The sequence below is a fragment of the Zootoca vivipara genome, chromosome 8 (genome assembly GCF_963506605.1).
Source record: "Zootoca vivipara chromosome 8, rZooViv1.1, whole genome shotgun sequence".
Lineage (NCBI taxonomy): Eukaryota > Metazoa > Chordata > Lepidosauria > Squamata > Lacertidae > Zootoca > Zootoca vivipara.
In genome coordinates, this window is record NC_083283.1 from 3,476,089 (window position 1) to 3,501,099 (window position 25,011).

At 49.0% G+C, this 25,011-nt stretch overlaps 1 protein-coding gene across 1 annotated transcript; it reads left to right on the plus strand.

The window, feature by feature from the left end:
- Positions 1-467: 467 nt before the first annotated feature.
- Positions 468-23,310, plus strand: LOC118089688 (ly6/PLAUR domain-containing protein 2-like). Its single transcript, XM_035124455.2, has 4 exons — positions 468-522; positions 1,618-1,719; positions 21,147-21,266; positions 22,953-23,310. Exons 1-4 carry the CDS (start codon positions 468-470, stop codon positions 23,174-23,176), a joined length of 501 nt encoding a protein of 166 aa, XP_034980346.1. The 3' UTR covers positions 23,177-23,310.
- Positions 23,311-25,011: the final 1,701 nt, after the last annotated feature.

The following is a 25,011-nucleotide window of genomic DNA, read 5'->3' on the forward strand; positions in this document are numbered from 1 at the left end:
CTTGGCAGCTATGCCCAAGTCCCATCTGGCTCAGCATTCTGCTCTCAGCAGAATGTTTTTAAATGGTACCACCTCCTTTCACATTCCAACCGTCCTGGCTGCATGAATCACAAAGGAGAGAACTGTGGATCCCAATCGCCTTGCGAGTTGAACGTTTTGGCTCCCGAATGCCGCAAACCCGGAAGCGAGTGTTCCGGTTTGCAAACGTTCTTTGGAACCCGAATGTCCGGCCCTACTTCCAAAGCTTCTGACTGGCTGCAGGAGCTTCCCGCAGCCAATCGGAAACCGCGCCTTGGTTTCTGAACGTTTTGGAAGTTGAACAGACTTCCGGAACGGATTTCGTTCGACTTCCGAGATTCTACTGTATTTCCTGGCTTAATTGTTGACGTGATGATTTTGTGCACCAAAGGGACACTGGGACTCCTCACGGCAGGCTGCTTCATCCTAGCGGCGGAGAGAGACGCAAAATGATGAAGGTTCTTCCTGTCCTACTGTTGACCACCATCTTGTGGACTAAAACGGGTGAGTCTTTGACAGGTCATTTGCTCCTGGAACAACCTCCTTAGCTTGGAGAGGAGAAGACTGAGAGGTGAAAGGATAGCAACCTTCAAGGATCTGAAGGGCTGTCACGTGGAAGATGGAGGAAGCTTGTCTTCTCCTGCTCCAGAGGACAGGACCTCTCGAATTACAAGAAAGGAAATACCAACTAAGCATTGGGAAGAACTTTCTGAGGCTAAGAGCTGTTCGACAGTGGGATGGACCAGCTCAGAAAGTGGTTTTCTGTCCATTATTGGAGGTTTTTAAGGTTGGAGAAGCCATCTGCCAATAACAACAACAACAACAACTATTATTTATACCTTGCCCATCTGGCTGGGTTTCCCCATCCACTCTGGGCAGCTCCCAGCAGAATATCAAAAACACGATAAAAGATCATACATTAAAAGCTTCCCTAAACAGGCCTTCCTTCAGAAGTCTTCTAAAAGTCAGATAGTTGTTTATCTCTTTGACATCGGATGGGAGGGCTTTCCACAAGGCAGGCGCCACTACCAAGAAGGCCCTCTGCCTGGTTCCTTGTAACTTGGCTTCTCACAACGAGGGAATCGCCAGAAGGCCCTCGGGGCTGGATCTCAGTGTCCCGACAGAATGATGGAGGTGGAGACGCTCCTTCAGGTATACTGGACCGAGGCCATTTAGGGCTTTCAAGGTCAGCACCAACACTTTGAATTGTGCTTGGAAATGTATTGGGAGCCAATGTAGGTCTTTCAAGACCGGTGTTATGTGGTCTCGGTCCAGAATTCTTTGGCTCCGATTCCTGCATTGCAGGAGGTTGGACTAGATGACCCTTGGGGGTTCCCTTCCAACTCTACAATTCTGTGATTCTTGTGGGCATATTGGAAGAGCACAAGGCCATGGTTTGGCCCAGCAGCCAGCCCCCCCATGGTTGGTTGCTCAGATGCCCTCTGGTCTTAGAGACCTACTAATAGAGACCTGGGGATCCCTGGTTAGGGAGTTCCAGTACTTAGCTTGTTTCATTTGAAAGTCCTAGCAAAGACAGATTTCTCCCCCATCTTTACTGTGTGTTTCATTTTATTTTAAAAAGTTGCTTCTTCCTTGCAGCTTCTTCCCTGCAATGTTATAACTGCAGTGGAACGGATTATTCTGGTTGTAAAAGTATTGTGAACTGTTCTGAAACAGATCGCTTCTGCACGAGTTACACTGGTAAGTTTGGGGAAGCAGAAGAACATAGCCATTGTGCCTAGCAGGCATCAGTAGCCCTCTCCTGCATGAATTTGTCTATTTATTTTTCAAAGCCATCTAAGTTGGTAGCCATCACTGCTTCATGGGGAAGTGAGTTCCATAGTTTAACTACGGATGCGTCAAGAAGTACATTATTTTTTGGTTGTTTTCCAGCATTCAGTTTCCCTGGATGCCCATGAGTTCAAGGGTTAGGAGAGCGGGAGAAAAACTGTCTTTCTCCACTTTCTCCATGTTATGCATTATTATGTTGCCTTTTGCTCGCCTTTTCTCGAAAGTCAACGAAAAAATATGGCTTTCTAACCATGGCCCTTTCCCATCCTCTCTCTTTTAGAAACGACCTCTCCCACCGGCTTTGCTATGGAGCAACGCTGCTCCAACACTTGCTTGATTGCCAAAATCAGTTGGCCGTCGCTTTATACTTACACCTGCTGTCAAGAGGACAGGTGCAACGGCACAGCGAATGTAAGATTGTGCATGCTTGTGCTAGTGGCGCTGGTTGTCATCACAGCTTTGATTTGACCTGGAACTGAGATCCCGGGTGGGCAAACCGGAACCACGGAGAAGCCCCTGCCCAGAAAGCAAGTCGTCTATCTGGGCGGCCAGTTTTAGCCAAGGCGCACAGAGTAATGCCACCACCAAAAAGGCCCTGTAGCTTATATTTTATTATTATTGCTGCCTTGCCTTCTGGACACTGTCTGTTTCAGGGAGGAAAGCCCAGTAGCACCAGTGGCAGACTGATGTACCAAAAGCTGGACTTCTGCGGACAGTTTGGAGGCTTGGGTCAGCTTGTGGCCATCAAGTCATGTCTGGTAGCTCATGGCTACTTTCTATTTTCAACTTTTCCTATTGAGAACTTGCAAAGATGCGAAAAGAAAAAAGGGGAGGAGTAGGCACAGGATTATCCACAAGTAAGACTAAATCATAAAAGAAATTTGTACATTCCGTCTGGTAATGAAAAGACTGAACCCCTTCTGGGGAGATTTTCATCGTTACTCAGAAGAAAGGAGAGATAAATTAAACTTATCCCGAAGCAAAAGTTAAATGGCTTGGGATCTGAGCTTTGTCGGGACCGCTGGACATTCGGGAAATAAATGGCCACCAAAGAACAGCAAACTCTTCCGGAGCCAGCGTTGCCTTTTTGCACTTTTAAATGATGTATGGATATTTTAGAAATGGCTAATAAAAGCTTTTTGTACCATATGGTGTCTGAGGGGATTCTTTTTTGCTTCTTCCCAGTTCTGAGTGGTCTTGTGGCTACGGGCATCAAAGTAGTCAGTTCTTTTGAACTGCGATTATTGGCTTGATTAGGGAATACAATGGTACCTTGGTTCTCGACCTTCATTCTTTCCGGGAGCCTCTTCGACTATTGGGACCATTCGAAAACCGAGGCGCGTCTTCCGTTTGGCTGCAGGACCTTCCTGCACTCAAGGAGAAACTGCATCGGACATTCGGATTCAAAAAAACCTTTGAAAACACTTGCTTCTGAGTTTTCAGGAGCCAAAACGTACAAGTACCGAGGCGTTCGAGAACCAAGGTACGACTGCATGGATAATAAACTCTTTTTGCCCAATGTGGGGCTCGAACCCACAACTCTGAGATTAAGAGTCTGATGCTCTAGCAACTGAGCTAGGATGCTGTTTCCAGCAGTAGCCAAAGATGGCCTCCAGGGAGTCCACAGGCCGGGTGTTATGTACTGAGCTGAATCCTAGAACAATAGGATTCAGAATCAGCGGGAGCTACCCAATCCAACTCCAGGTGGAAGTGAATCCGCAACCTGATTGGCCTGCTGGAGCAGCCAATCAGGCGGCTGGCAGAAGTGAATCTGCTACCTGATTGGCCTGTAGGAGCAGCCAATCAGGCTGCAGGCAAAAGTCAATCCACAATATAATTGGCCCACAGGTGTAGCCCTGAAGTAGCCAATCACGCAAGGCCCATTGTGTAAATAATGTATATAAGCAGATGGTTTTGGGAAAAGAGCCATTCGTCTTCTCTTCTCCTCCTTGATGACTATGAGCTGAATAAAGAGCATGAAATTCACTCTTGACTCCGAGTATATTTCACTGGCGACGAGTATGGGATCCTGCTGAGCTGACCGCCACCACGCACTGCACCGCAGCACCGCCACCTGCTGCACCGCTGCATCGCACCGTGCATCCAGGCTTCAGCTCCAGGACCCAAGGAACCCAGAATGGCAACCGACAGCAGCTTCTCGCCATTCAAACCAGCATCAGGAGACTGGGAAGGGTACGCCGCCCGTTTCAACTTCCTCCTGCAAGCGAAAGAAGTCACCAACGATGCCATGAAGAGGGCGACATTCTTCAGCGTCTGTGGAGAGGAGACGTTTGAAATCGCCCGGGCTCTCCTTGCACCTAGAGATGTCGCTACCGTCTCTTACAAAACAATAATGGAACGGCTGAAGGAGCACTTCACACCACAGCCCTCGGTGGTAGCTTGCCGAAATGCCTTCTACGCAAAACGGCAAGCCCCGGGGGAAACCATAACTGGGTTTGTGACCTCCCTCCGCCAAGCCGCCCGGTTATGCAACTTCTCAGAATTGGAGAACATGCTTCGTGACCGCCTCGTCGGTGGCCTGAGGGACGAGATGTTGCAACGACGCCTCTACGCCAAAAAAGACCTCACGTTCCAGATTGCTCTGGAGGAAGCCCTGGCAACCGAAGCCGCCGAGAGGTCAACGCAAGAGGCACGACCGGCCCCGCCATCCCAACCGAGGGTCTACCACGAAGACCTCACCGACGAATCCGAATCTGACAGGGAGGAAGTACACCGAGTACAGCGGCGCACTCAAGCAGCACACACACCACAGCAGCCTCGACGAGAAGGAGGGAACTGTGCAAGCTGCGGGGAGAACCACGAGAGGAGGACCTGTCGTTTCCGCAACGCAGAGTGCAGGCAGTGCAGAAAATTGGGACACATCGCCCGGGTGTGTCGGGCTCGACTCACCCGTCGACAAGCATCAGATGACCGACCCAGGAGCCCCAGGTCACACGGCACCATGCACCAAGGCAACTCGACGGAGATCACGGACTACCAGGTATTCCAGTTGCCCCATCCCAGCACAGAGAAAATTTATATAGAGGGAGCCCCATGCCGCATGGAGCTGGACACGGGTTCAACTCTATCCATAATCTCGGCCCGAACACTAAGGGAACTGTGCCCTAATGGGGGTCACTACTATGGGGGTGGGGACCTTCAGGGTGCAATATCGAGGGCGAAAGCAACAATTGGACTTGCTGGTAGTTAAGGGCCCCTACGTTAGCTTACTGGGACTGGCATGGTTTGGACCTCTGGGGCTAGCCGTTACCGGGGTGAACCGCACTAGCTTACAAGTGGACGTGGACGCCATATGCAAAGAGTTTCCAGGGGTTTTCGATGGGGCATTGGGACGATATACAGGACCCCCCATTGCCCTACAGCTAGACCCCGCTGTACGACCCATCAGGCACAAGGCCCGCCGGGTCCCGTTTGCCCTGAAACCCCGCATAGACGAGGAATTGGACCGGCTCGTGGAGCAAGGAGTGCTGGAGCCGGTGCCCAACGCCCCCTGGGAAACTCCAATTGTCACACCCGTCAAGCCTAACGGTTCGGTCCGCATCTGTGCAGACTACAAATGCACCATAAACAAGGCTCTCACGGCCCATGCATACCCAGTGCCAGTGGTCAGCCATGTCCTCGCCACCCTGGCTGGGTCAAAAATCTTTGGCAAACTGGACTTGGCCCAAGCGTATCAACAGTTGCCTGTGGACGAAGCCACAGCAGAGGCTCAGACGATTGTGACGCACAGAGGGGCATTCAGAGTAAAGCGGCTGCAATTTGGCGTTAGCGTGGCACCAGGCATATTCCAGAATCTAATGGACTCTCTCCTTAAAGGGATTCCTGGTGTCACCCCCTTCTTCGATGATGTACTGATCGCCGGGCCCACACCAGAGGAATTTGAGGACCGCCTCCGCTCCGTCCTGCACCGTTTCCAGACGGCGGGCCTCAAGGTGAAGCGGGAAAAGTGTTTACTGGGAGTGCCGCAGGTGGACTTTCTGGGATTTAAGGTGGACGCAGAAGGGGTCCATCCAACCGGTGACAAGGTACGGGCCATTTGTGAGGCCCCAGCGCCCAAGAGCAAGCCCGAACTTCAGTCATTCTTGGGACTATTGAACTTTTACCATGCCTTCCTTCCCCATAAGGCAGCGGTAGTGGAGCCCCTACACAGACTCCTAGATAAAAGGGCCCCTTGGGTGTGGGGCCAGCGACAAAGGGCCGCATTCCAGGCAGTCAAGGACTTGCTCGTCTCGAACTCGGTCTTGGCACACTTCGACGAGAGGCTGCCAGTGGTGCTGGCATGCGACGCCTCTCCCTATGGCATCGGCGCTGTCCTGGGACACCAACTCCCGGATGGAAGAGAGGTGCCGGTGGCATACTTCTCCCAGACGCTTGCTGCAGCCGAACGAAACTACTCACAGATTGACAAGGAGGGTCTGGCAATCGTGAAGGGCGTAAAAAAATTCCATGATTTCTTGTACGGGCGGCCCTTTACCATAGTGACTGACCACAAGCCGTTGCTTGGCCTGTTTGCCCCTGAGAAGCAGACCCCCCAAGTGTTGTCTCCACGTGTCCTCAGGTGGTCAATTTTCCTTGCCGGCTACCAGTATGCACTAATCCACCGCCCTGGGAAGGCGATGGGCCACGCAGACGCCCTCAGCAGGCTACCACTACCAGAAACAGGCCCCGACCCAGCGCCTGCGCAAGAGGTTATGACCCTGGAGCTGCTTCCCGACCGACCCATTCAGGCACAAGAAGTTGCGCACCATTCCACAAAAGATAGGGTCATCTCCCGGGTCCTGGACTGGGTGTGGCGAGGATGGCCCAGCAGCAGCCCCGGGCCAGAATTCGCTGGCTACACAAACCACAAACATGAACTGTCGGCCCACAAGGGGTGCCTGTTATGGGGAAGCAGGGTTGTTGTTCCCCAGCCCCTCCGCAAAAGGGTCCTCACAGCCCTACACGAGACACACCCAGGGGTAGTGAGGATGAAGGCCCTTGCCAGGAGTTATGTGTGGTGGCCGGGGATTGACAGAGAGATAGAGGCCTGGGTCCAACACTGCCAGACCTGCCAAGAATCCCGCCCGGATCCCCCAAGGGCCCCAGTCCAGCCCTGGGAGTCCGCCCGACATCCATGGTCACGCTTGCACGTGGACTTCGCTGGCCCCTTCCAGGGAAAAACATTCTTCATAGTGGTGGATTCCTACACCAAATGGCTGGAGGTCGCACTGGTACCATCCACTTCTACGGCGGCAGCCATCCGGGTACTACGTAAGCTGTTTGCGACCCACGGGCTCCCTGACACCCTCGTCTCGGACAATGGAACCGCATTCACGTCAGAGGAGTTCCAGACCTTCACAGCGCAGAACGCCATCCGCCACATCCGCTCAGCACCATTCCACCCTGCCACCAATGGCCAAGCGGAGCGCATGGTGCGGACCACCAAGGACAGCCTCCGCCGCATGACACAAGGGGACTGGGAATACCGCCTTGCCGCATTTCTTCTAGCACAGCACAGCACCCCAAGCACAACGACGGGCCGGAGCCCAGCTGAATTACTAATGGGCCGGCGCCTTGCAACTAGACTGGACCGACTTCACCCCGACAGAGCTCAGGATGAGGTAGTGGTGGGGAAAGGCAGGAACCCCCGGACATTTGTGGCCCAGGACCCAGTGTATGCAAAGAATTTTGGGGCAGGCCCAGCATGGGTACTCGCCACAGTCACCAAGGTGACCGGTCCCGTGTCGTACGAGGTACTAACGGAAGGGGGGCAATGTTGGCGCCGCCACTGCAACCAGATACGGCGACGATTCCCAGGAGGAACCCGGGAGGAGAGCGGGACAGAGGGGTCCCAAGGGGACAGCAGGGCAGTGAGGCCTGTAGAGCGAGAGGGGTGGGCAGAGGAAGCAGAAGCAGTAGGCACAGAGGGGCGCCCCGAGGCTGGAAGGACACCGGAACCAGAGCTACAACCTAGTGGTTCAGTGGCGCCAGACCAGACAGCCCCGGCACAGCCAGCAGCCTCGGAACACGAGCCAGAACCAGAACCCCTGACCAAGGAACACCCCAGGCCACAACGCACACGGAGGCGGCCAGCAGACCTTGGGGACTACGAATGCAACTTCCCGGGCAGGACTGGAACTTAGAGGGGAGGGGTGTTATGTACTGAGCTGAATCCTAGAACAATAGGATTCAGAATCAGCGGGAGCTACCCAATCCAACTCCAGGTGGAAGTGAATCCGCAACCTGATTGGCCTGCTGGAGCAGCCAATCAGGCGGCTGGCAGAAGTGAATCTGCTACCTGATTGGCCTGTAGGAGCAGCCAATCAGGCTGCAGGCAAAAGTCAATCCACAATATAATTGGCCCACAGGTGTAGCCCTGAAGTAGCCAATCACGCAAGGCCCATTGTGTAAATAATGTATATAAGCAGATGGTTTTGGGAAAAGAGCCATTCGTCTTCTCTTCTCCTCCTTGATGACTATGAGCTGAATAAAGAGCATGAAATTCACTCTTGACTCCGAGTATATTTCACCGGGCATGAAAACAATCCCAGAAGCTGATATGGCACTGTGCTCTTCTGATTTTGGAGGCAGCATTTAGGCTTTGTGGCTAGTCGTTGTCAATAGTCTTTTCTCCATGGACTTGCCCTGATCCCCTTTCCAAGCCATTCAAGGCCACATTCACTCCATACCGTTAAATTAAGAACCATGATCAGTGCTAGATTTACGTATAAGCTAAACAAGCTATAGCTTAGGGCCCCAATCTCTTGGGGCCCCCACAAAAAAATTAAAGAGAAAAAACCCTGGATGTACATTTCCAAAATATAAATAAAAAACCAAATAAAACCTACATATAGCAACAGTGTTTTGTGTTGTGTAGGCTCCTACAAACTTGTGCAAATTAATTGAAACAAACAATGTAGTTTATTGTACAAAACTCACATAGGTAAAGGGTAAAGGGGCCCCTGACCATCAGGTCCAGTCGTGTCCAACTCTGGGGTTGCGGTGCTCATCCCGCTCTAGAGGCTGAGGGAGCCGGCGTTTGTCCACAGACAGCTTCCGGGTCATGTGGCCAGCATGACAAGCTGCTTCTGGCGAACCAGAGCAGCGCATGGAAACGCCGTTTACCTTCCCGCCGGAGCGGTCCCTATTTATCTACTTGCACTTTGATGTGCTTTCGAACTGCTAGGTTGGCAGGAGCTGGGACCGAACAACAGGAGCTCACCCCGTTGCAGGGATTCGAACCGCCGACCTTCTGATCAGCAAGCCCTAGACTCTGTGGTTTAACCGGCAGCGCCACCTGGGTCCCCAAAATCCACATATACAAAACTCACATATACGTACATTAGTAACAGATATGACCTCTGCTATTTTTAAGCAGCATTTGAACATGGTTTGGCATGGAGTCTAATAGTTTCTAACAGTCACTGTTGATTTTCGGATCCCTGTACAACACTTGAATCAGCGCCTGAATGAGCTTCTTCGTAGTTGTACACTCTACAGCATGGAGGCGACTTTTGCATATAGCCCACAAATTCTAAATGGGATTTACGTCTGGGGAATTCCCTGGCCAATCAAGTACCTGTATTTGCTGTTCTGTCATGAATTTTGAAATATACTCAGAGTCAAGAATGAATTTCATGCCCTTTATTCAGCTTGTAGTACGGTAGCAAAAGGAGAAGAAGAGAAGAATGGCTCTTTCCCCAAAACGTCTATTTACACAATAGGCCTTGCGTGATTGGCTACTTCAGGGCTGCTCCTGCAGGCCAATCAGGTTGCAGAGTCACTTCTGCCAGCAGCCTGATTGGCTGCTTCTGGAGGCCAATCAGGTTGCTGATTCACTTCAACCTGGAGTTGGATTGGGTGACTCCTGCGAACCAATCAGACTGCTGCATTTTGGATCCTATTGTTCTAGGATTCAGCTCAGTACATAACAAATTTCGTCACCACTTTCGATGTGTGACAGCCTCTTTTCCAGCTCTGGAATAGCTCTCTTTCGTAGAACCTCAATATATTGTGGCGAGCGCATCATTCCTTCTATTGGCTGCAGGCTTCCGACACCATAAGGATCAACTGACTTTTCGTGTTTGTTTTGAGTACAGGATACGAGTAAGATAGAAAAAATGCTTTGTTTCAATTAATTTGAACAAGGATGTACGATGTACCATAAGTAATGGGCCCCGCCTGCTAGCCTGCTCCCTAAAATATCACTGGTTTGCTCATTTCTATATATAGGGTGCCTACATTCTGCATGTGCAAATGGCCTTAGATACCTATTAGGTTCATAAATTAACATATAGCATATATTCAACACAAAAAAGTAGCAATTTGTTGTTGACAGCTGGACATATAAAGGGCCCCGTTACCTTCAGGAGCTTAGGGCCTCATCAAACCTACATCCGGCCCTGACCATGATACCACTTTAAACTGTCATGGCTTCCCCCAAAGAATTCTGGGAGCTGTAGTTTGTTCAGGGTGTTCAGCAGGGGCGTACCCAGGATCAAAACTAGGGGGGGGGCAAACCATGGTTGTTCAGTGGCGGGGCCAAGGCATGGATGGGGCGGGGCCACGAAGTGGGAATGTGGGCAGGGCTACAGGGCTAGTAGGCCCGATGACATTGCGGCGGCAGCTGCAGCGGCCACCTTGTGCTTCTGGGGCTGGCGGCGTTGGCGGCTACTCTGCTTGGCTGGAGAGGACGGGAGGGTCGGGCAGACAAGAGGGGGTGGCAGGGCGGGCGAGGGTGAGGGCGAGGCAAGGCACGGCGCAGTCATGACGACTCCGAGGCGTTGCTGCAAAGCAGCATAATATTTCAGCCATGTCGTGGGTTCAAGCTCCACCTTGGGGAAAAAATTGCTGCATTGCAGGGGGTTGGATTAGATGACCCTTGTGGTCCCTTCGGACTACAATTCTATGATTCTCTTGATATATTACCATAGCATATGCATCATTCTGCTTTCTTGAATTGTCCTAGGCATAGCAGCCAACTCCTAGAGGCCTAGGTGCCTCCCCTCCCCACTTACTGGTAAATACCGTATTTGAAAGAGTCACCCCCCATGTTGATGGGCTTTCTATGTGGGGCTTACCTGCCCCTCCCAGTATTTTATTAAGGATGGAAGGAGGGAGGGAAGGAAGGAAGAAATAGAGAGAGGGATAACTCACATTTGTGGGTGCCTCTGGGTGACGCTGTGATGCTGGAACTCTGCAGCAAGAGGAAGATACCGGTACACCTGTACAGGAGCCTTGTAAGCAGCTTTCTCTCTGCTTGATTTACAGTATACAGATGCAGGAGGAGGGGCAGACTGGAACACCACTGCTTTTTATAAACATCACTGTGTCTTTCAAAGCTACAGCCCCCCCTTTTTTATTCACTTCCTTTTAGCCTTGCAGAGCCACCTCAGTCAAATTGAATCCTCTGCACCCTCTTTTTTTAAAATAATTTTTATTCATTTTCCATTAACTTCATGTCTGAAAATACATCATAATCAAATTACATTCATACATAGAGCAATAAAACAAAAAGACAAAAACAAGCAAGAAAAAAGACCTAAAAAAGGCCAAAAAAAAAGAATAAAATAAAATAGAAAAAAAGGAAAAGAAAAATACTGAACAAGAAAAAAAAAAACTTCTTAATTCATATCATTAACATAACAATTACAATTTGGACTTCCCCGACTCCCCCCACTCTGGGTTCCTTGTTAATTATCAGTTAGGCAGTTTCCACAATAATAATATAATCCTTTTTAATACTCAAAATTAACTTTTCTATTTTGCACATGGTTTTCATATTTATATATCTAAATATTCATTTTCATACTTCCAATTCCCAAACTTAGATCAACTCTATTTCAATTCTTCTACCTTTTATTTCTTCCCTTAACTTATTGTTTTTTACCAGGAATGTATATATTTCAATTTTAAATCAATTAATCTATCCTCTTTCCTTATCATTAATTAATCTCATATCCCCTACTGCTGTGGCCAAGTCTCCTAGGCATTTAAGTGAATTCCGTTTGTCATACCCAAATCAAACCATACATATCAGTCCATTAAGAATGTTCTTTACTTATTCATCCCACTCCCACCCTTTCCCAGATCGAACCCCAATGTTCTTTCCACAAACTCTGCCACCCCTTCCTGACTACACCTGTTGTCCAATCCCTCCCCTCTTCCTTTGCACTCTTTCCCCCCTCTATGTCTCGAAGCCAATTCTTTACGTTGCCAATCTCCCTGTCTGTCTCTTTTTTCCTCCTTTTTCCTTCCATCTTCCAGCTTTTACCCTGAACTCCTCCTCTCACTAGGAGTTCAGCAGTGTCCGCTGTTTCTTTTTTGAGGACTTCTTGGGAAAGGTCTGAATCTTGCCCCACATCTCCCACTTGTAGGCCATTATGTTCTTCGTGTTCCTCTTCTTCCAGGGTTTGTATTTGTGAGTCTTTTGTACTGTCTCTGTCTCTCCATGATTTGTTAAACTCCTGCAGCTGTTCTGTATTTTGCTTTAACACTTGCTTAATGTCCAGGAGCACAAAGGAAATCTTTTGCCAAACAAGGTCTTGTGATGTTGTTGTGGCTAGATCTTTCTCAGACATCTCAAATTTCATGTGTCTCTAGTTGTTTGAGCAGCCGGAAATGGCAGGAATCAAATTTCAACTCTCTCTTCGCCATTTTTTGATTGAATTGGGTGTATTTCTCCTTTTTTTAAAAGACACCATATATCTCTTAAATCCATTGTCCATATTTTAACAACACTTTTTAAACACCACCAGGTTATTCCTTTCCAACTCCAATATTGTAATCCAGTTCTTTATTAATTTCCTATTCTCAAGTCCATTCACTGACCTGTCCATGGACCTGGGTCCAGCTTTCAAGGGGACTTTCTTATTGCCGAATAACACTGTTTGCAGGCAGTCCATTTAAAATCAATCCTCCCCCCTGCGCCTGCTGCAGGGGAGCTTCTAAGTCCACTTCCTAGTAAATTTTTGACAGCCAAGGGCTAATTCACTGCCTCGCTGTCTCTCGGGGGGTGGTGGTAATCGACTCCCTTTTTAGATTACCCCCTGTTGCCAATTCTTCTAATTAAATTAAATTCAGCAGTCTTTGGTATTTTCAAGTGATTTAGTCCTTACTTTAGGGGAATCCGCTGTTCTCCTCCGCCGGTGTCAGGGCTTCACCCCGCGAGGGTAAGATGACGCTCAAAATGGCTCCCGCGGCGCCTGCCTCCACTTTCTCCGGGGCTCTTTCCGAGCTTACTGGGAAGTAAAGGGGCCTGCGAACGGAGCACTGCTGAGCACTTCGTCCACCAGAAAGCACTATCTGGGGCTCTAAGGGGGCCGCGTCACACTCACGGCTCTCCCCCCCCCCCTCGCGGAGCTGGGCTGCCTCGGAGCCCGAGGCAAACCCTGCCGATGGAGCTGGCGGCAGACCTCTGCACCCTCATTAAATCGCCAATAGAACTCTTAATGTGATCCCTGAATGCACATTAACAACTCCCACTGAAGAACAATAGGGTGAAGTGGTGAGCTATCAAATCTTGCCTGAAAAGGGATACAAACGTATAAACCTAAAGGAAAACTTGTTACCCTTAGGTTATGCATTTTTGATTGTTGGACACTGTATCTCTGAAATGTATCCCTTCATTCCACTTTTTAAACTCATGTATCCTACAGTTTAAACCCAGGTGGCGCTGTGGTTAAACCACTGAGCCTAGGGCTTGCTGATCAGAAAGTCGGCGGTTCGAATCCCTGTGACGGGGTGAGCTCCCGTTGCTTGGTCCCAGCTCCTGCCAACCTAGCAGTTCGAAAGCATGTCAAAATGCAAGTAGATAAATAGGAACCGCTACAGCGGGAAGGTAAACGGCGTTTCCATGTGCTGCTCTGGTTTGCCAGAAGCGGCTTTGTCATGCTGGCCACATGACCTGGAAGCTGTACGCTGGCTCCCTCGGCCAATAATGCGAGATGAGCGCTCAACCCCAGAGTCGGTCACGACTGGACCTAATGGTCAGGGGTCCCTTTACCTTTACCTTTATCCTACAGTAAGCAAATAAAGCTAGAGAAGTCATGCAAATGTTCAGTTCCCCCACCCGTCCAAAATCCTGTCAAGCCCAAAATCCTGTCAAGCAACAACCACCAGGAAAAAATCTTTTGTATCGATCAGGGAAATCCCTCTCCCTTCCCTATTCATCTGCTATAATCCCCTCACCACACCCAGATATCTGCTCCATTATCTTAACTGCTTAACTACCGGTAGCCACTTTGCTTTATTGATTTGATGTGTTTTTGTTACAGCTGTGTGGCCCCCCCCCCCCCAGCAAGCAGAGACCGAGCAGCTCTCGCTAAAGCAAAGCACGTCTCCCGTTTGCCCCTTTCCCCTTCAGTTTTTGGAGGGGAAAAGTGCTGGTTATGGTCTGTAAAATACGGCAATTTTTTGCTTGGGGGTTAGGGTTAGGTATGCCCATGGTGTTCAGAGTCCTTAGGAGACTTCCATTCCCTTCAAGGAGGCACCATTCCTGGAGTGGTTGTACAATCAATCCGTCTCCACAGGGAACTCTGGGAATTGTTCATTTTTTTGCCCAGGTGTCTCCACCTTGCTTATTGTATTTAATCACAAGAGAGAAGAGAAGAACAGCAGGCATGCAAAGGGGAAGAAAGAAAAAGGAATTCGTCGTTCAGCCAGTTTCAGGTAAGTTGCATGAAACCACCCAAGTCTTACCATTATCGTATTGTTCTGGGCAATTCAATATGAGAAAAAATATCCCGACCGCACATGTCAGTTCACATTGTTGGTAAAATAAAATGACAGCAGAAATGCTGTTTCTGGGGGCCTTCTAAAGCTCTCTGCAGGCGAATTTGCCTGTCATCTCAGTGGAAAGGTGTGTGGAGGTTTTCAAAGAGAAGTTGGATGACCATCTTCCAGGGGTGCTTTAGTTGTGATTCCTGCATTGCAGGTTGTTGTTCTAGATCAGTGTTTCTCAACCAGTGTGCCTCCAGATGTTTTGGGTCTACAACTCCCATCATTCCTGACCACTGGTCTTGCTAGCTAGGGATGATGGGAGTTGTAGTCCCAAAACATCTGGAGGCACACTGGTTGAGAAACACTGTTCTAGATGACCCTTGGGCAGGGCCGTCTTAAGCGCCCCGGCGCCGTGGAGCGACGGATCCCTCCGGCGCCCCCCGCCCCGTTTCCCAGCGCAGTGGGCGGGCGCAGCTCACGGCGCCCTCCTGGCGGGCCGGCGCCGTGGTGCCCTGTGCCACCGGGGGTCTACCTAGAGCCGGCCCTGCCCTTGGGGTACTTTCCAACTCTGCAGTTCTATGATTCTCTGCAATGTTCCACATTGCCTATGAAGTGGCGGGCTGGGTGCTTATGAATGGATTTGCTGTGTGAATGAGTGAGAGAGAATGTGAGAGAGGTTCCATTCAGACTTGTGGATTATTGCGTAAATTTCTCTGGTTATAATGCTAGCCCCAGGTTCTAACTTTCCTCTTAAACTGCCTGACCGTTTGTTTTACAGAACTGCTGTAGTTTATTTTATCTGATACTGTTGCAAACCACTTTGATCTATGCCACTACATCACAAAAATATAAGCATTTAAGTAAATAAAAAAAGAAAAAGAACAATTTCGATAGAAAAAGCAACAAAAACAGCCAAAGTGCATGGCACAAAGCTTTGCATAAAATCTCAATATATCAGGGATCAATATATCAGGGATCAATAAATTCCTCTGCAAAATTTGAAGCTATGTTTGCACTGGGAAGCCACTGATCTGCTCTGATCTTTTCGTATCCACTAACAGGACGCCAGGAAGCTATCGCTGGGAACGAGATCCAGCAAAGCAGATTAACACTGCAATGCGCTTATTCCCAAACCATGGGTGCACAGGGGGAAAGCCTTAGGCTAAAAGCTACGAAAACATGATCACGGTGCAGCAAAAAGCTGCCCTCTGGCAGTTGCAGAACAAGAAAGACCAAATATTTGAAAATTCTCAGTAAAGGCGTGGGAGATTTAGGCTGACTCTGCCAGAGCAGGAAGCATTTTTCAACCCCAAAAGAGGAGGGTTGCTAGACCTGCCCTCCAGGGCCAACCTGATGTCTCCAGGTTTGCCTGGCCACCCCCAGGTGGCAGAGGGAGGGCTTGAATCCCCAGGTAGAAGAGAACACATTGTATTTCTTTGTTGCTTGTTGTTTAGTCGTTTAGTCGTGTCCGACTCTTCGTGACCCCGTGGACCATAGCACGCCAGGCACTCCTGTCTTCCACTGCCTCCCGCAGTTTGGTCAAACTCATGTTCGTAGCTTCGAGAACACTGTCCAACCATCTTGTCCTCTGTCGTCCCCTTCTCCTAGTGCCTTCAGTCTTTCCCAACATCAGGGTCTTTTCCAGGAAGTCTTCTCTTCTCATGAGGTGGCCAAAGTATTGGAGCCTCAGCTTCACGATCTGTCCTTCCAGTGAGCACTCAGGGCTGATTTCCTTCAGAATGGATAGGTTTGATCTTCTTGCAGTCCATGGGACTCTCAAGAGTCTCCTCCCGCACCATAATTCAAAATAATTATGAAATACATAATTCATGTATTTCTTTTTTTTTTATTTAAAAAAAATAAGACAGTCCCTGAAGCTTTCAAGCTTTCAGGGAGGCGATATTCCCAGCCCTTCTTGGAAATGCCAGGGATTGAACCTGGAATCGTTTGCAGATGCTCTACCACTGACTGGTGACCAATTTCAGCCCGGGTCGGGCCACAACCCACCCCCAAGATCAGTTCAACACACTTAATAACATCTTTTGCATTGAATTATCAAAGCCTAATGTCTCTAATTCTTCCTGTCATTCTTGCTAATTCTTTATATTCTAGTAGTTTTGCCTGCCAGTCCAATTTAGTCGGGTTAGTTTCTCCTTTCCTTTTTTTGTTTTGCTATTATGATTCTTGCTGCCACTGTTGAGTACATAAAGACCTTCTTCATTTTGGGGGGAATTGGTCTGTGCCAATTATACCCAGGCTTCCGTCTTTTCTTTTTTCTTTTTAACAAAAGAAATTTCAAACATCTTTTTGAGTTCATTGTATATTATATCCCCAAATCCCCTCGTTTTCGTCTTAAAATTAATAAAGCAAATTTCTGTTGTGGATCACCAAAAGGCAAAGAAAGGAAGGCCCCGAGGCAGAGCAGGAATCCAGAGAGACCGCTGGGGGGTTGGGTAGCAAATTCCTAGCAGATGTGGGGCAGAAAACATCAGGGAGGTGTGTTTGTTTTTGGTTTCAGGTACCTGTAGCTTAATCCTCTCCAGATTGAAAGGGAACTTGTTTTTTTCCGGCACAATATTGTTCCAGAGAGGAGGGACATGATAGGTTGGGGGGAAAACAAGAGAGAGTAAAAGGCAGAGAGAGAGTAAAAGGCAGACAATCAAAATTCTGCCTTTGTCCGAGCTGTCGACCAGCAAAACTGGAATGCTAAGATAGCAAGGCATTGCTCAAGAAGCAGGATGAAGGTGCTTCTTTCTGCCTTGCTGGCTGCTCTTTGCTGTGCTGAGTTTGGTAAGGCCCCTTTTATTTACACAGATCCTTTTTTTTTTGGATGTTTCTGTTGGCTGAGAGTTAAATTGAGGGAGTTGGGGGTGTTTAGCCCGGAGGAGAGGAGACCGAGAGGTGTTAGGATAGCCATCTTCAAATATCCGAAGGGCTGTCACATGGAAGATGGAGCAAGCTTGTTTTCTGCTGCTCCGGAGGGCAGGACCTGAATCAATGGCTTCGAGTCGTAGAAACGGAGATTCGGACTAAACACCAGGAAGGACTTTCTGAGGGTAAGAGTTGGTTACCAGCGGAACGGACTCCCTCAGAAGGCGGTGGGCTCTCTTTGGCAAGAGAGTCAGGCTGCATTCCCTTGGAACTTACTGCTCAGTAACATGGGCGTACCCAGTGAGGGGCAGGGGGGCAGCAGCCCCCCCATAAGCAAAAAAAAATAAAATAATTTTTTTACTGTATTTTACGGACCATAACCCGCACTTTTCCCCTCCAAAAACTGAAGGGGAAAAGTCGCTGCGAGTTATGGAAATCGGGCTGTTTCCGCCCCCTCCGTGGCCGAAGCCAGTGACAGGAACGTGGGGGGGGGGGGAAGCAGCCTGAGCTGAGGGGGGGGCAGACGGGAGCTCCTTCCTTCCTTCCTTCCTTCCTTCCTTCCTTCCTTCCTTCCTTCCTTCCTTCCTTCCTTCCTTCCTTCCTTCCTTCCTTCCTCTCTCTCCCTCCCTCCCTCCTCTCTCTCTCTCTCTCTCTCCCCTTCCTCCTTCCTTCCTTCCTTCCTTCCTTCCTTCCTTCCTTCCTTCCTTCCTTCCTTCTCTCTCTCTCACCCTCCCACCCACCCACCATAGCTGCCAAGTTTTCCCTTTTCTCGCGAGGAAGCCTATTCAGCATAAGGGAAGATCCCTTAAAAAAAGGGATAACTTGGCAGCTATGCCACCCACCCCTCCCTCCTCCCTCCCTCCCTCCCTCCCTTCCTTCTCTCTTCCCTCCCTCCCTCTCTCCTTCCTTCCCTCTCTCTTCCCCTCTCTTGCCCCCCCCCTAGTTTTGATCCTGGGTACGCCCCTGCTCAGTAAACATATGTAGGATCGATCTGCAAACCCTATTTAACTTAATGGGACTTGCAGCTAGGGAAGCATTCGTACGGTTGGGCTTTAAATCTCATTAAGCGTTATAGCAGGGCTTTTAAAAGAAAAGAAGAAAAGAAGATTGAGATAGGTCTCTAAGATCATAAGGGGTGGTAGTTTTCACCTGTTGACTGTTCAGAGTCCTTGCCAGGTTGCATGGCGAAGATAGGCTTGCCATATGTCCGGAATTTCTCTGACATAGCCGGGATTTTGCCGCTGGAAACAATCAGAGCGGAAATGGCTGAAATGCCCGGGGAAATCCAGCCGTATGGAAACTTCAATGGTTTTTTATTGAGATTTTGCAAAAGCCTTTTCTGGTTCACCTCTGGTAGCAAAATGTCTTGATCTGCCCCTGCAGATCCCTTAGTCTTTTTATAGAGGCAAGACAATATCTCTCTGCTGCTGCTCTGAGCGGAGATTGCATCTGGTAGGCAGAGCAGACCATTGGTGATTTTGCTCAGCACTGTCTACACTGACTGGCAGCAGCTCTCTGGGATTTCAGGAAGGGAGTCTCTCCCAGCCCTACCTGGAGACGCTGGGGATTGAACCTGGGACCCTTCTGGATGTGAGGAAGATGCTCTTGCCACTCAGCTACAACGCTTTCTTTTAACTTTTAATTTTTGCCTCGAATCAGAAACTCTGTGAATGCGGGCCTGTCCCTGGAAAATAGGGGCACTTGGAGGGTCTGTAAATGTGAGCTGAAATGCAATTTCCTCCTCCTGCTTAGCACTGAGCTAAGCTGTTTTATGCTGCATTTTGTGTGAGTTTTTTGGTTGCCTTTTCCTTTGATGTTATTAGGAGTCTCCGTTTCATCCAATGTGCAAGGCAGCTTACAGAACAATCAAAACCAGCAGAGTAATAAAATCCTGTCCACACAAACCACAAACTAAGCAGCTCTAAGGATCTGATTCAGAGCTTGGCACACAGATTTTCTGCTTGGTGTCTGTCAGCTGTTACATAAATCTACAAGGAAGCATTGGCTTGCACAGGTGCTGTGGACAGACTTGGCCAGCTGGAAATCCTCACTAAGAAGGCCAAGAAACACCTGATCTCGCCGCATTACCTTTAGATGCTACGGAATGCTAAAAGAAAGTTTGTTTCTAACAGTATCCAAACCATACCCGACCCCAGTAAAGCTATCTCTGTCCACTTTACGGGGTCTTGGTGTTCAGAACAGGGGAGGAATTCATTTGGTCCCATCCAATGCTCCAAAATGTGCTTGTGGACAAGAATGCAACTTGCAGCCAAGTTAAGAATTTCTCTTGATTTTGCAGTGCATGTACAGTGCTCAAAAAACATGCACAAAAAGAGTACCATATGCAACAGATGTGCATAAAATGTGCATTTCATTGGCGAACGCTCCCATCAGGCCTGGCCAGCAAGGGATGATGGGAGCATAGCTGCCAAGTCTCCCGTATTCCCCGGGAAACCCCCGTTTTTCCAGCTGTCCCCAGCCGAAAAAATGGATTTTTTGTTTCCTCCCAGTTTATTCTGGCGCGGCGGCCATTTTGGAACTGGGCGGAGCATGCTCAGAAGCGACTTTTGATGCTGCTTTGCCCAGTTTCAAAATGGCTGCAGCGTGACTTCTGGTGCGGCGGCCATTTTGGAACAGGGCAGAGCAGCATCAAAAGTAGCTTCTGAGCATGCTCCGCCCAGTTCCAAAATGGCGGCAGCGCTACTTCCGGTCTGCTACTTCCGGTCCAGTCCCTTATTTCTCAGGCCGGAATTTGGCAGCTATGGATGGGAGTTGTAGTCCTACAAATCTGGTAGAGAGCCACAGGTTCCCCTTCCCTGGCCTGTTGACAATACAGAACTAGATGCGCCATCGCTAACCTGACTCTGCGTAAGGCAGGTTCGTACATTCCTATGAAGTTGGGGGCTGAAGTGCTGAAAATACACATAAATTTGTAAGCTTTGGAGGGATTTTTGGTAACACTCCAAAACCTATTGTTTCTTCTTGTCTTTCATTTTGCCCTTTGGAAAGGATAACGTCATACGTTGACTGCCATGTCTTCTTTGCCTAATATCCTGAAATGGGCATCTACCTCTGCTCCAATGGGGATTTCCTCCTCTAAGCACAGGTGGAAGTGGAAATGGGAGTCTTCCTTGGAAACATGGCTGGAGAGGGAAGAGCTAACTATCCTCTCCTCATGCTCTGTGGCACCGTGGTCTAAACCACCGAGCCTCTTGGGCTTGCCGATCAGAAGGTTGGCAGTTCGAATCCCCGCGACAGGGTGAGCTCCCGTTGCTTGGTCCCAGCTCCTGCCAACCTAGCAGTTTGAAAGCACGTCAAAGTGCAAGTAGATAAATAGGTACCGCTGCGGAGAGAGGGTAAACAATGTTTCCGTGTGCTCTGGCTTACGTCACGGTGTTTTGTTGCACCAGAAGTGGTTTCGTCCTGCTGGCCACATGACCCAGAAAGCTGTCTGTGGACAAACACCAGCTCCCTCGGGCTGAAAGCGAGATGAGCACTGCAACCCCATAGTCGCCTTTGACTGGACTTAACCATTCAGGGGTCCTTCGCCTTTTTTTACCCTAGTCCTGATGCACTCCCTCCCCAAACGCTTATCTTTAAATAGAAGAAAACTGCACAATTAAAGGAATCTCTAAGCTGGCTTTAAGCTTTTCAAAATTGGAAACAGGTTTGAGCACTGAGCAAGAAGCAGACCCGTGGGCAACTTGTGTAAGTAAATATTTTTCCTGTCACCCTTTCCCCTACAGCCCAGGCTTTGCGGTGTTATTCTTGCCCGAGGCCTGTAACGGCTGTAAAATGCATGAAGGTGGACAATTGCTCGCAGAATGAGACCATGTGCAAGACGACCATGTACTCCCGCGAAGAAGGTGAGAGACTTGGCTGTGTTCTCCATCCACTCTCTGAGAGAGCCTGCCTCCGAAGACCTGGGCTGCGATCCCCAAATGGGGAAAGCGTGGTTGAGCTCAGGTCCTGTTTGTGGAGTTCTCATGTAGGCATTTGGCTAAAAGCCTAAGAAGAGCCCGCTGGATTAAGCCAATGGCTCACCCAGTCCAGCATCCTGTTCTCACAGGGGCCAAGCAGATGGCCGTGAGAAACCTACAAGCAGGATCCGAGCACATGAGTAATCTACCCTCCTGCAATTCCCAGCAAGCGGTATTCGGAAGCATTGCTGCCTCCAATTGTGGAGGCAAAACATTGGCATCATGGTTAGTAGTCATCAACAGCCCTCTCCTCCATGATGTGGTTGGCACTGTGTTCTAAACCACGGAGCCTCTTGGGCTTGCCGATTGGAAGGTCGGCACTTCAAATCCCCGCGGCGGAGTGAGGTCCCGTTGCTCTGTCCCAGCTCCTGCCAACCTAGCAGTTCAAAAGCACACCAGTACAAGTAGATAAATAGGTACTGCTGCAGCGGGAAGGTAAACGGCGTTTCTGTGCACTCTGGTTTCCATCACGGTGTCCTGTTGCGCCAGAAGCGGTTTAGTCATGCTGGCCACATGACCCGGAAAGCTGTCTGGGGACAAACGCCGGCTCCCTTGGCCTGAAAGTGAGATGAGCGCCACAACCCCATAGTCGCTTTGACTGGACTTAACCATTCAGGGGTCCCTTACCTTTACCTTAACCTCCATGAATTTGCCGAATCCATTTATAAAGCCATCTAGTTTGGTGACCATCACTGCCTCCTGTGGGAATAATAATAATAATAATAATAATAATAATAATAATAATAATATAATTTATTATTTATACCCCGCCCATCTGGCTAGGTTTCCCCAGCCACTCTGGGCGGCTTGCAACAGAAAAATGAAATAAAATAATCAATTAAAGGTTAAAAGCCTCCCGAAACAGGGCTGCCTTCAGATGTCTTCTAAAAATCTGGTAGCTGTTTTTCTCTTTGACATCTGATGGGAGGGTGTTCCACAGGGAGGGGAATGAGTTCCATAGTTTGTGCTACGTGCAGAAGGACCTTCTGTTATCTGCTCTAAATCTTCCAACATTCAGCTGTGCTGGACTGGACTGGGGGGCGGATCTTGGCCAGATCCAGCAGATTTCTTCTTATATAAATGGTCTAGATATAAGGCTATCGACAGGGAAGGACATGGTGGACACAAAGTCCTACTTTGACTGTTGGAGCCAGTATTACCAGCTGTGAGGAATGAGGGTGGGGTCTGTGTTGTTGTTGTGCTTAGCTCCTTCCTGCCCGTGGGCTTCTCATGCAGTCCTCAAATTCCCAACATACCCACCTAGCCTCCAAACCACCTTCTTGCTGGTCTGAAGAGGTGCTTTCTTATCTCTGCAGAGTTGGGTTAGATTTCCAGGTCTTTCCCCAACTGCAGAGAATCCTAGCGCTCATGTCCCCCTGATGATTTCAAGATTCCGAACGTCCTCTTGTTCCCTTAACCCTGTTGGCAAGGTATCAACGGCCAGCCTCCACTTCCCACTTGTGCGAAAATTCACAGGGGAGGCACAGAGGACCCTGTACCTGCTGCACCGTGGTGGATTTTGGAGAAGGGTGGATGGCAGGGGCTAATCTGTCTTGCCACTTGCATTTGCAGTGTACCCGTTCCAGGGCGATTCGACCGTCACGCGGTCTTGTTCTTCGAGATGCATCCCGTCCGACGCGGATGGGATCGGCTTGACTCGCCCGGTGTCCTGCTGCAACACAGACCTCTGCAACCACGAAGTTGATGGTAATGGTGCAGCCAGCATGCAGATCAGCTACATCATGGTGGGGACCTCAGTTGCTTCCTTCTTCATCCTCCTCCGGCCTGGACTGTGATTCAGAAGGCAAAGGCAGAAGATCTCGGGGTGTGTGTGTGTGTGTGCATGCGCAAACAACAACAACTCCTTGATCAAGCCCCACTTGGCTTCGGTATCTCAGTTGGGCTGTGCATTTATCTTTCCTCCTACAATTGCAGGCTCCTGTTCTCATCAGGCGAAGAAAACGGGGGCGAAAATGCTTTGCGCTGTGAAAAGTGCTGGCCTGCCTGCTCCTCCTGGCTGAAAAGAGAATCAGAGACATGTTTAAGTCAGCCCTTTGCTCAGCTCATTGTCTCTGATTCTGCCTTTCATGGCTCGTCCCATGTATAGAAAACACAGTTCCAAGCAGTTTCCCCCTTGCCCCACTCCTTTCCCAGGGAAAACCTGCTCTTTAGCTCTAAATCTGAACAAACAGCAGTTCACGGCAAACCCAGATTGCTGTTGTCTCTGATTGAGGGCTAAAGAGCAGTTTTCCCCAGGCAGAGGCAGCGAGACTTTCACACGACTTGTATTTTTATCATATTGTTTTCTAGTTAATCTCCCTCGGATCTGAGAGCTTTTCTCATTGTTCCACGACTGTGCCTTGCGAAAGCCCTGTCTTGCTCGCTGCACTGAAGCTCCTTTAGCAGCAATACCTCTCTTTGGATTTCCTGTTCATCCGATAAGATTCAATTCAGAAGGGTGAAGGTCGGAATTTCGCAAGGCCCAGTTGCGGAGCAACGAGAAAAATCTCCCGGACCTCGCTACAGAATACAATAAAAATGCAGGTCAAGCGGAAGTGTGACTGAACACTTAATCTTAAAGATGTGCATTTATGTATACCTGGTCATGGCTCCCAATAGCCAAGCAGGATTCTGAGAGCAGTCATCTTAAAATCCCCTTAAAATCTTCCCTCTCAATGTGGGGCTGTCTGAAAGGGATCTGTTGCATGTTAGAGACATTGGGGACAGGCTTTGCATGATTCTCTTTGTATGTATAAAGTACCCCTCCAGAAACCCTCTCACATTTATCAAGCATTTATCCTAACTTGTTGTACGAAGCTTATGCCGAAGTTATGCGATGCCCCCATTTTTGTTGAATGCCTACCGTGATCTGTTTGCAGGCAATCCGTCCTGATTTACTTGTGTAGATAGGTTATATGTCTCGCCACACTGGGCTCCTTTGGGAGGTAGGGCAGGATGTATAAACCGAATAAATCATAATAAATTCCCATTGATCAGCAAATTATCCCACACTGTTGCGTGCGTGATTTCATCAGTTTCCTGACCACAAAATCTTTTTTTTTTAATGTAAAAGTGGACTGGATAGAATTGTAGAGAATTTAATAGAATTGTAATAGAGGGAATGCTGAGGGTCATCTAGTCCAACCCCAGCAATGCAGGAATCTCAGCTGGCGCATCCAGGACACATGGCCGTTCAACCTCTGTTTAGAAACCTCCAAGGAAGGAGACTCCACAACCTCCTGAGGGAGATCGTTCCACTGTGAAGCAGCTCTTACCACTAGAATTTTATCCTGATGTTTAGTTGGAATCACCTTTTTTGTCACTTGAAGCCATGGGTTCGAGTCCTACCCTCCAGAGCAGGAGAAAACCAGCTTGCTCCATCTTCCATGGGGCAGCCCTTGAGATATTTGAAGATGGCTGTTGTATAGATGGATTTGTTGCATCAGAGCACAACAATCCACTTTAATTGCAGAGAACTACATTCAAAGAGTGAGATTTAATCCATCGCGCAAAACACTGACAATCCAGAGGTGATCTAAGTTTCGTGTTTTGTCATGTCCTTTCTCCGTTTTCACTTCTGCCATGGCTCAGTTGATGCCCTCTGAGCTTTCCCTATTGAGCCTATACCTTT

Coding starts and splice junctions, on each gene's coding strand:
- LOC118089688 (XM_035124455.2), top strand. CDS start 468: ATGATGAAGGTTCTTCCTGTCCTACTGTTGACCACCATCTTGTGGACT. Junction 1,720..21,146: donor CTTCTGCACGAGTTACACTG/GTAAGTTTGGGG, acceptor TTTCCCCTACAG/CCCAGGCTTTGCGGTGTTAT. Junction 21,267..22,952: donor CATGTACTCCCGCGAAGAAG/GTGAGAGACTTG, acceptor TTGCATTTGCAG/TGTACCCGTTCCAGGGCGAT.